At 37.6% G+C, this 12,120-nt stretch overlaps 1 protein-coding gene across 9 annotated transcripts in view; it reads left to right on the plus strand.

Annotated features, from left to right (window-relative positions):
* LOC5577752 (graves disease carrier protein homolog) overlaps positions 1-12,120 on the plus strand; it is a 53,612-nt gene that overhangs the window by 17,858 nt on the left and 23,634 nt on the right. For 8 of the 9 annotated variants that reach the window (XM_021855209.1, XM_021855208.1, XM_021855211.1 and 5 more), the window contains 3 exons: positions 4,283-4,477; positions 4,563-4,719; positions 11,788-11,930. In XM_021855209.1, the coding sequence (XP_021710901.1) occupies positions 4,283-4,477; positions 4,563-4,719; positions 11,788-11,930 (495 nt within the window). The remainder of the gene's footprint in view (positions 1-4,282; positions 4,478-4,562; positions 4,720-11,787; positions 11,931-12,120) is intronic. The other variant, XM_021855216.1, reaches the window with a different exon arrangement.

Here is a 12,120-nt window from a genome sequence, read left to right on the forward strand (position 1 = left end):
ATTAAATAGTCTCCAAAACAAAATTGTTCAGAGATTTCTTTGGAGAATTAGATTATTGTTTCCTCTGGGATGTCGTCCTAGCATCATTCCAAAAATATCACCATTGATCAACCCAAGAATTTTCCGAAGATTTTCTACTTTAAACAGCATTATCGATCCTTCTGCAGATTTTTTAAAAGGTTTTTTCTCAACAAATTTACAAAAGAATTTTACAAACCAATTTTGAGCTTCTCAAAATAATTCTCCAGAAATTTCATCTGGTATTCTTTCAGGTTCTAAAAACTACTCAATATTTTTTTCCAAAAGTTAATTCTAGGATTATTCTATAAAGAATATCTAGGAATCTATATAATTCTGCATATTTGACTCAAAAACTACTCCAGAAATACCTCAATATTTTTAAGGTACATCTTAACAAATTACACTACGAATCACTTCATTGATATTATTCAAGTTCAAATTGAATTTGGAAAAAATACTTACTCTTGGTAGTGTCATTCTCAAAACACACCAAGCCGTTCCCATAGGGAACGTTAGCCACAAGGAAGGGCATTTCAAATAATACTGTTTCATATGGTTTGCCCTCTTCAACATCTAATCCAATTTGTCTCGCCGATATGCCGGTAAACAAATTCAATAATACTTGAGTATTTTCAAGAAATCCAAATATTCACCGTAGAATTTTCGAACTTTTTACGAAATTTCTGACGTACACCTCGCAGAAAAAGTTCTGGTGTTTTTTTGTAAAAATACCTACAAAAAATCTTGTTTATTTTTATCGTCGTTTGTAATGGACAAAGATTTATGTTAAAACGGAGGGAATATATATTTTGGAGGGAATATTTTTAACCAGTGTGGTAGAACTGTAGAAGTTTAACGTGAAAATATTGGCGGTATTTTTCAAGAACATTGCCAAAGATGTCTTATGGTAAAATTCATAATTTAAAACAAACTTGGAGGAATTTTTTTGCATTACTTTGAAAAACGTTTAAGAATTTCTGATGGACTTTCAAAAATTAGGAACCATAGTATAAGAATTCTAAAATTTTTCAAAACTCCAAGAATTTATTTTTTTTTCATTAGATTCTTTGAAATTTAACTTTTTGGAGTACGATTTTTGTACGAGGTTGCGAGGTCGCACGATTCACCAAAGTCAGAACTGCCACACTGTTACTGTGTACGATAAGCGAGGTTTTCCCACTATTTTGAGCAAAATAAAAGAACGTAACTACTGAAGAATATTTGTCAATTGATTCAGAAATTTTTTCTTCACTTAAGAATTATGTAAATTTTTATTATTGTTTAAATATTTATATACATAATCATCCAAAATTCTGGAGGGGGCCTGGATGACTCTGGGGGGGGGCTGGCCCTCCTGCCCCCCCCCCTGTTCCTACGCCAATGATCATTGAATATAGTTTGGTTTTTATCATAATCTCACAAAATATCATCGGACTTCCACGAAATATCATAAACATAACATAAACGTTATGTTAAGTAGCTTAGGTTATGTCCGGTATTATCTTAGAATTGAAATTGAACGTGAAGAAGCAATGAACTTCTGTATCAGATGAAATACATAACTGCAGTAAATTATTGGTCTGGACTAGATAATACAACGGCCATTCCATTTAGACAAATGACTTCCGGCTTTGTCCCTTAAACATACAAGAAGAAGGCTATTCCATTAATAAATACGAATAGATTCCATTAATTGGATACGGAATACGTCCAGTGAATTTTTCAGAAATATCTGAATATCTGAAATATCAGGAAAATCTGAAAAAAATATATATATTGAGAATTTTAGGAGGAATGTCTGAGAAATCTAATTCCTTGAAGCAATTCCCCATGAAAGTTTGTTGGCAATGGTAAGAATTTTACCTGAAAAAAGAAATAGCCAAATTTTAGGATAACTTTCTTCCACCAAAAAAGGATGGTGGATGAACCTAATTGTGTTGCGTCTTGTATAAAAAAGTTATAAGCAGGTTTAATAAGGAAGAAGATCAAAATTGTCGTTTATTCCTGAAACTTGTGAAATTTGATCTGATGTAGTTCACTAGCCGAGAACATGTTCATACGGATTTTCAAGTTTGAAAAGTAAATAGGTTACATATATCTAAGTAAAGTATAAGCTTTTACTAAGTTTATTCATATGATTTATAACATAAACATCATGCAAATCGTCGAATATGTAGCTTGTGCAAATCGAACTTAGTTCGCTTCAAATCTGGATCTGGAAAATCGGTCTGGAATTTTTCGGGAAACGAAGGTCACTGAAAATCATGCAGGGAATTTTGTTTTCAAAATTGAGTTGACTCCCTGATACAGCAACTATAGCCTTATTTACCTAAAACAGCAAGACGTTTTTGTAACTTGAAAGACAATAATTACTTTGAATCTTGGCATCTAGAAATCAAGAAAGGGGTGAGTTCAAGGCGATTTTCTGCTAAACACCAGACAAACACATCTTGCAGAATTTGTTTGTTGAGGTTAGGGCGAAATTTATGGTGAAAACGTAGATAAAATTAAAGGAACAGAAAGTAAAAAAAAAACATTTGGGAGAAAATAAGTTAGAAAATCCACTGGAGTTCCAAACAGGATTGCCCAGGATTGCACCTTGAGGTACTACCGCGGTAATTCGAATGTGCCCTTCATCTGTGTCATACAGTAGAATCCTTCCATAAAAATAGCTTTCTAGAAGCTAACACAACTGCACCGGAACCCTGAGGCGATGAAGTGCGTGGGCTATCGCTGGGCTGCTGAATGCATTCTTCACATCCAGAGTGACAATAGCGCAGTAACGGATGCCGCTTCTGGGTTGTCTGAACGACCGACCGATGAGGACCTCTCCTACAACTTGCCCGTCGTATCTAGTAGACAGATAGGTCTATACGCCGACGGGTCACCTGGTGGTTTTCCGGCCTTTGGTAGTAGCAACAATTTTTGTCGCTTCCATACATCCGGGAAGATTTCTTGATCAATGCAACGTTGCATCGCGCGTCTGAACGTGTCCGGATCCGCGTTGACTGCCGCTTTTAAGGCAACATTCGGGATACCATCGGGTTCTGGTGCCTTATTTGACGTGAATGATTTCACGACTACTGCCAACTCTTCGTTCGTCACCCTCGCCACTTTCTTCTCCTTCATCTGCCACATACGGTGCCGGGGGCCATGGGCTTGTGGGAAGAGTACATCGATTATCGATCGCAGCAGCTCTGGCGACTTCTCTTGGGGCGCTATGATACCTTGGTCTTAGCCAGCATACGTGCTCGCACTGACGATAATCTTTTTTGCGAACAAATTTAAATAACAATGTATCAGATTTCCGTTAATATTTGAACTCTGGACAATCAATTTAATTTCTAGGGGACGGACCTGGTGTAGTGGTAGTGGCGCCTTTCACGCCGATGACCTGTGAACGAATCCCATTCCCGAGATAGCCACTTATGACAAGGAAGGCTAAAAATCTCGTTGATAAAGACAAAATAAATACTATTTCTGTAGTTCTAAACTCCCAAATTTTGATCGCTAGATAGGCTCGACATTTGTAATATTCAAGTTATTCTTACGCCTGTAGAGTATGTTTTAAATAAGCCTAATTCGAATTATTAGCAGAGATTATCTTCATCTCTAGAAGGCGAATCACTAACAAAGAGCACGAAGGTCTTCCACTGTCTGGAAACCGCATACACCCGATTCTGTTTTTGCACGGATTTTTTTTACACGGCCGTGCAAAAAAAGTTTCCATACATTTTTTTCCGCCAAAACCTTATTTTTGCATGAAACGTCGAGAAATGGTGTTACTTACACGGTTTTTGAAATTTTGAACTGAAAACTTTTTTTGCACGGTACGCATCCCCCGTGCAAAAACAGAATCGGGTGTACCTGCCCCTTGTGAATAGGAAGTAAACCGTTTAAGAGGAGTTCACTGCCTATAAAATCATAACTGTTCACGCGTTTCATAAATTAGCTCGATCTCAATATTTTCAAGGCATATAATAATTAATGTATACTAAACAGCCATTCCACATCGAGGAAAATCCCGCATCATCAGCATAGTTTGATAAACACCAAGATAAAACAGTATTTCCCCACATGATTCAGGTCTCGAAATAAACAAGTTGTTGTTGAAACTTACTATGAGTGAATCGAATGTCAGGGTTTTTCACATGGTTTATTATTTTCCAGTTCATTTCCGGGAACGCCTAGATTTGCCTAAATCCGTGAGATGTTTCATCCCATTAATCATTCCCTCTCAATATTTTTTTTCTATTCGCAGAGTTTAGCCAAAATATTGGGCACCAACCTGCCGATCAAGCATGCAGACAAGTTCGTAGCCGGAGCTGGTGCTGGTGTCACGGCCGTTACCCTGACCTACCCACTGGACACGATCCGCGCTCGGTTGGCCTTCCAGGTTACCGGAGAGCACCGTTACAACGGAATCGTACACACGGCCATTTCCATTTTCCAGACTGTAAGTATCTAGCTGTTAGAAGTAGAATTTCTTTATTGAATAAGATAGATAACTAACACGTGCCATTTCTGGTTCCTTTTCTCAGGAAGGGGGCTTCCGGGCACTGTACCGAGGATTCGTACCTACCCTGATGGGTATGGTTCCATATGCCGGATTTTCCTTCTACTGCTTCGAGATGCTCAAATTCGTTTGCATGAAATACGCTCCCGGAGTGACGTGCGATAGGCTAGAGAGGAATACCGGTGAGTATTCGAGGGGAAAGGCGGGGGATCGGGTACTGGTTTGTCTTCTTTTATCGAATGGAATTTTTTGTCCATCGCGACACAAGTCGACGACTTTGACTCATGACACGGCGATGGCCGTCTGCTGTCCGGTTGCAATGGTGACGAAATCGAAAAGCATTCGGCGCGTACCTACCTAAAGCGGTGCGCGTACCCTCAGGGCTGATGCTGGGGCATGAAATGCGTGCCGTAGACATTGTGGACGTGCGCGAAAGCTTACTAGTTTTGGGTTGACATCTGGCTTCGTAAGAGTTGCGAGGGTAGCAGCGTGAGAAAAGTTGTTGCTGTTTGAATTTTTTGGCAGCGGCGTGTTGTCAAGAGATCGAGGCTACGATAGTTTGCTGAGCGCTATTGAATCAGCACTCAACACCTTCCAACACCATACATGCTCGCCAATATTGACACACGTGTGATGGATTAGCATTTTAGCACATTTTTTCGGACGTTATTGACCACCGCGATAGTCACTTGTCTTGTCTACCTTTTGGCGATACTTCGTTCACAGATAATGGTTTCGCTTCAACAAATTATGTAATGGGGAAGGTGTACCGATATTCACCATGTACCAGTTATTCGCCACCCTGAATTGTATACCGTTTTACGACATATATGGTTCCCAATTGTTTAGTGTTCGCTAAATTGCTTTAAGATGACACCGAAACATTTTTAGAAACCTCAAAATTTGCTCAGAAAATAATAGAAGAAAATCATTTTCCTTAAAATGTTTGCTTCTTTGCACCTTGTTTCGCCATGTTGTTCCTGATTCGCCATCCGTCATAAGAAATCAACGTAGGTGGCGAATTCAGGAACTGCAATTAACAACATGGCGAATACTGGTGCAGTGGTCCAGTATTCGCCACCCCAATTTTCAATACAAAAACAAAGTTTCTGATTAGTTTTCATATTACTTTTTTCTGCTAAGCATAGATTAAAAGCCTTCGTTTACGGTATTGACAGTAATCAAAGGACTTTTGGTTTATGTATAAACAATATTTTTCCTTACACGGCAACGCAGAAGTTAGGAAGTTCGCTGGGTTGTCGTGAAATTTATTGTCGATATTGTCGTGAAAATCGCGAATTTACCAAACCATTTCGCAAAAATCACAAACTAATGGGATAGATGCAATCGTGAAGCTCATCACTAGGTAATTGTTGTTTCAAAAGTAAATGCAAGTCTTCTCATTGAGTTCTGTGAAGTGTGAAGAATTAGTCTCTTTATACATATAGTCACCGATTTTCTGTTTAAAATAAACATCCGATTCAGTTAGGGACTGGCCATTAATTACGTAAGATATTTCTTGGGATTTTCCACAGTTTCCACAGAAATTTTCGTGTTGTATGCGAAATAGTCAACTTTGCAAGGCTGTCTTTTTATGATGTCTTGTGGAGCTTCCATTTAAATTGGTTTATGTGGCTCAGATCTGGTTCTGTGGAGTTGGGCATTTTGTGTGAAACGTCGAAAGAGTTTTAAATGTATAGTTCAATGTTATGCTTATCTGCTACTCTGCTAACATCAACTTAATAGTTGAGTGTAATGTATCTGATTAATGAAATATTTTTATAATATTTTTCTCTTCAAAATATGAGGGTTGATTATCTACAGTGTTGGACAAAACATTTGCAATTTTCCATACAAAATGATCAACTTTGCTAGTGTAGATCTGTAGTTTTTGGACAGATTTGAATGCAATTTTCACAAAAAACTATAAGGGTACATCCCTATGGGGTTGTACGAACTGGTGACGTAGGACCACGATGGTTGATTTAACTGAATTTTATGTCGTTCTTGTTGCTCGTTTTAACTTCATACTGTTTTCAGTGCTCGAAAATTTCGTAAATATTTATGCATATGTGCACGTTTAATCATGTCCCAAATATAAATTATCTTTATCCGATGAATTCGTCATATTTATCTATGAAAATGTGAAATTTCACTTCAGGTTGTATGATCATTTTGAAATTATATTAGTAACCTCCTATGAAATATATGGTAGCATTGGAAAGAACAGTAGTGATTGAGGTTTGTTCAATATGCTGAAGCAAAATCTAAGTAATTCTAATTAAAGAATATTTAAAGCAATGTGTCTATAGGAAGTTATTCGAGGATTATAATGAAAGCTTCAGTCATCGCTTTGTTGATCTTATGGTTTGAGAGAAATATTATTCATTGCTTGGCAATGTGATAAATAAAGTCGGAAATATTACTCTGTTAACTCTCTTACGCATATTTGGTGGCCCCAGGGTTGCCATTATGCCAGATTAATCTGGCACTGCAAGACTTTTAATCGAGGAAAAGACAAAAAGACAATCTACTTATTTTGCAAGACTTTTTCAAATTCTGCCAGACTTTACAAACCGACGGGTAGCCATACTTACTTGAACTACGCAGGATTTAGAATTTCTCTTCTGATTGATATACTCGCTTTTCAAAACAATAGTTTGATGGAAACCTGTTGTGTAAAATTTAGCAAATTGGTACAATAGTTTTTGAGTAATGAGTATTCATGTGTTTGGTTTCACTCTGACTGTAAAGAGATATTGAAAACTTCTAAAAACACCATTTTGCAATTTTTAGTTTCCTTGAAGATAACTCAACAAATCTTCATGATTTTTTTGAGAGAGTCTCCTTAAAACCTGACATTGTTTTGCCCATGTATTTTTTTGTTTTGATAAATTGAGTAAAAACAAAATGGTGGCCAAAGGAGTTTCGGAATATTTTTTAAACCAAGTAACCAATGATTCAATATCGATACCGATTTCAAAAACAAAAGAGTTGTTTAGAACTGCTTAACTATTTAAATACAAAAAAGTCATCGTGAATAAAATTTTGTTTTGTGGTAGAAAAATGATAAGGGCAGTAGAGAGATTATTGTAGTGACTTTGATTATTATGCGATGGTATTTTTGCATTTAGACTCTTATATTTATTGAAAAAATGACGAAGCTTAAACTGTGTCCAGATCAACTCTACTAGAGTGCAGTTCTCATTTATAAATTTGATATAGAGTTTTGAAAACAGACACGGTGAAACTTTCTCAGGGATTATTCGTTTTGACTTTTATTTTGTACAATCATAAGAATCTATGTGCCTGAATGTAAATGTACATAAAAGACTTATTTGATAAATACCATGGCTGAATTACTATAATGTTTTCCAATACAGACTTAAACATTAAAAAAGGCCATGTTTTAGTGCTGATGTGAATTTAGATTTTTTTTCTATGTTCTGCACAATGGTGTCTGCCAGACTTTGCAAGACTTTTTATTTTGAACTCGCCAGACATTTTCAAAAATCTAGTGGCACCCCTGGGTGGCCCTGAAAAGAACCAAAGGCTTTGTTAGCTCGGATGCTGTCATAGATGAATCGCACTACAGGATGTTATCAGTTGATTGCCATGGTTGAACGAAGATTCCCCAACGCAAGTGTAGAAATTTGTATAAGTTCTCTGCTTATAAGACGAACCAGTTGAATGTTTCGTTGTGTGGATGGCACACATCAGCAACAGGTATTAGATCACACGGCTGAAGTCGAAATCTGGAAACCTAGCTTAATTTTGAAATCTTGAGCGATACCACAAGCCGGACGCTCGATTTGTCTAATAATAGCAGTAATGATGCCTAACGGGCTTGATTCTTGACTGCACCACAGATGAGTTTATCACGAGCCGAAATCTCATAAACCAGATGCTGATCAACAGCTCAGCAGGCTTCTGGCTACGAGGTGCTCCTCGCTAAGCAGGTTCGGAGGAGCTCTTACCAGCTCGAAAGCGAAAATGAAATGAAACCGAATCCGGCGAAGGAAGCATGCTTTAAACCCTTAGATTAGCAGATGATGCTCCTCCCATTCGTGCTCTTCTCTTCTAGTCGACCAATCTGGAAAATGGGTATGTGCCAATAATGTGTTGGGCTTAGAATTACTTGAAAATTGCGAAAAATGATAATGCGTGAGAAATTGATCAAACATGATTAGTTGGAATGCTTGACATTTACTAAATATTCTCTAGTTAGCTATTGATAATCAATAGTTTTCTTTAGTATGAAGGTGAATTTCAGATTATTGGGTGCCAAAATGATGAAAATTGTTCAATTAGAATTTCTTTTGACAACCATTCTAAATATGTCGCAATTTTGTTACATGTGATAATTTTTATTATTATAATATTATTCTTTCAACTCTTTTCCACAAATTTGATGGCCCTGACAAGGGCCGATGGCTTTCTTAGCCTCGATGCGGTCACAGATAAATAGCACTGCGGGATTGATAAGTCCGATGGTTGTTTCGCTGCTCTTTTCTCTTCGGATCAGCTTCTGGAATTTAGTTCCTAACGGGCTTGCTTCTTGACCACCGATCACCAGACGCTGGATCGCTAGCTTAGAGGTCAGCAGGTGCGGACGTCGCAGCACAGGATCGGAGGAGCTCTTGCCAGCTCGGATGTCGAAACGGAATGAAACCGAATCCAATGAAGGAAGCATGCTATATACCCTTAGATTAGCAGATTATGCTCCTCCCATTCGTGCTCTTCTCTTTCTAGTCGACCAATGTGGAAAATGGGTATGTGCCAATAATGTGTTGGGCTAAGAATTACTTGAAAATTGCGGAAAATGATAATGCGTGAGAAATTGGTCGAACATGAATAGTTGGAAGGGTTGACATTTACTAAATATTCTATAGATAGCTATTGATAATCAATAGTTTTCTTTAGTATGAAGGTGAATTTCTTATTAATGCGTGCCAAAATGATGAAAATTGTTCTAAAAGAATTTCTCTTCAAAACCATTCTAAATATGACGCAATTTTGTTACATGTGATAATTTTCATAATCGAAATGCTCCCATAAAATATGGCAAATCAAAGACACTGTTGGAAATGCCACTCTATTTTACATTCGTTGTGAAACGTTAAGCACTCACCTCGATGGCACAGCATGGCGTCCAAGAATAGTCTCAAATTGTCATGTCATCAATTATTCATGACAAATTAAATTTTGTACGAAATTGTGAGATTGATTGAGGAATATAAGATGTAATAAGGTCGGAAATATTATTCTTTCAACTCTTTTCCACAAATTTGATGGCCCTGACAAGGGCCGATGGCTTTCTTAGCCTCGATGAGGTCACAGATAAATAGCACTGCGGGATTAATCAGTTGATTGCCATGGTCCATCGATGGCGCACAACAGCAACGAGTAGTGGATCCCCGGGCACAAGTCAAAATCTGGAAACGATGCTCACTCTTGAAATCTTGAGCGATTTCACCAGTCCGACGCTCGATTAGCAGCATCTCCTCGGATCAGCAACTCTGGGGGCTTCTGGTTTCTGGTTCCTAACGGGCTTGCTTCTGGACCACCGATCACGAGTCGAAATCTGGGAGCGCGGATAAATTTGCGGCGGCGATGACGATGGCTTGGACGCTTCTCCGAGCGGCAGTAGTTCGCCGAAATTTTCAATAGTTTAACAACAAAATTCATTTATCGGATATATTACTAACGATGCGTAGATACATTTCTGATCGAATGATACTTAAATCGTAATAATTGGTTCATAAACAACTGAGTTATTAACGTTCAAAATCTCCCCTAATTTCGTTACATGTATCATTTTCCGTACTTTTAAAGTGCACCCCAATATAGAAAACAAAGACGTAGTCCTACGTCAAAATCAGACATAACTTGAATTTCAACAAATATTTTGTAACGATAATTTTTTAAAGATTTATCTTAGAATATGAAACTCTTACACAAAAAGTGTATTCAGCAAACTTGTTATTATTATTTTAATCTTCAATTTTGCTAAAGATGCTGTGAAGCTTCATCTTTTTCTTCTTCCTCTTGGCAACTAGGGCAGACCTGCTTCTCGGCTTAGTGTTCATTATGCACTTCGACAGTAATCAACTGACCGAAAGGGAATCGAACCCAGATACCTTCAGCATGGCTTTGCTTTGTAGCCGCGGACTCTAACCTTTAGAATAAGAAAGACCTCGCTGTGTAGCTATATCTTCATTTTCTTTTCAATTTTGGCAATTATTAAATATTTCTAAAAAAAACCCCTTCAGTCAAACCGTTATTGCTTTTGAATTCGTGATTGGAAAAATTACTCAAAACTATATGTTGAAATTGAAGTTCTGTCTGACATGCTGTAAAAATATTATTCAAATTCATTTTGTATGGAAAATCGAAAATGGTCATTTTGTATGGAAAATCGAAAAAGTTGCAAATATTTTGTCCAATACTGTACGTACTTGAAAAAACAAACTTGAAGATCTTAATTTTTAAATATTGGGTTTCTAATTGACCTCAAGGTATTCACGTATATGGGACGACTGAAAGACAATTGCATTTCAAAGGACAAACTCATGATCTCTGAAGCCCTTTAGGGGTTGTTCATTAATTACGTAAAACCATTTTGGAAGTTTTTAGACCGCCCCCTCCCCCATTGTAAGATTTTTTGCATGAAAATTTAAAATTATTTGTAAATTAATCATGTTTCATCGTTTAATTTCGTCCTCAATGTTGCTTGTATATGTATTACAACTTGTTTTTTTCCTCAATGAATGATACATTTAAAATTGGTGAAGGAAAATAATTCACGCGTCTTCTAAAGATACAACCAGTTCATGTTTTTTTTGGAAAGTTTTTATCATAAGTGAAGATTCATTCTGTCGCGAATTGGTACTTTCAGTCGCGGACCAAAGGTCGGAAGTCGATTTTTCGCTGATACTATTTGAAAGTGTTTTCTTGTTTTATTAAGGTGATTATAAAACGAAGCCACAACTCAAAATTTCAGGAGCACAAGACTTGAGAACCAAACAGCGCTCCGCGTTGAAAATTTATCCCATTGATCACTACCAGCAGGCAAGCAGTTTGATTGATTTTCAACGCGAACTGTTGTCAGATTCTCCAGTCTTGTGCTCTTGAAAATTCAAAGTTTGGCTTCGTTTTATAATCACCTTAAATAAACTTTACCTTATCTCTCCGAAATTGTTACCATGAAAGATACTGAATTTCATGCTTTTCTGTTTCATTTGCAACAGGTGGCCTTGTCCTCTCGGTGCCCGCCAAACTGCTGTGTGGTGGCTTTGCCGGCGCTGTGGCGCAATCCTTTTCCTACCCCCTTGACGTGACGCGACGGCGGATGCAGCTGGCCATGATGAATCCGGAGACGGCCAAATTCGGGTAAGATTAGTCACTTTTTGTAATGCAGAACATATCTTCACTATGACGCAGATGGACGGTCATTTCCTCGTTTGGTATTCCAAGGTTCTAAAAATAGGTACGATCTGGTAGCTTTTGAATAGAGCTATTATAGGTTCAACACTTCTCCTGTTGCCGCAGAAGACATGACGCCCTGAATGTTATCACCGCCG

The sequence above is a fragment of the Aedes aegypti genome, chromosome 3 (assembly GCF_002204515.2).
Source record: "Aedes aegypti strain LVP_AGWG chromosome 3, AaegL5.0 Primary Assembly, whole genome shotgun sequence".
NCBI lineage: Eukaryota > Metazoa > Arthropoda > Insecta > Diptera > Culicidae > Aedes > Aedes aegypti.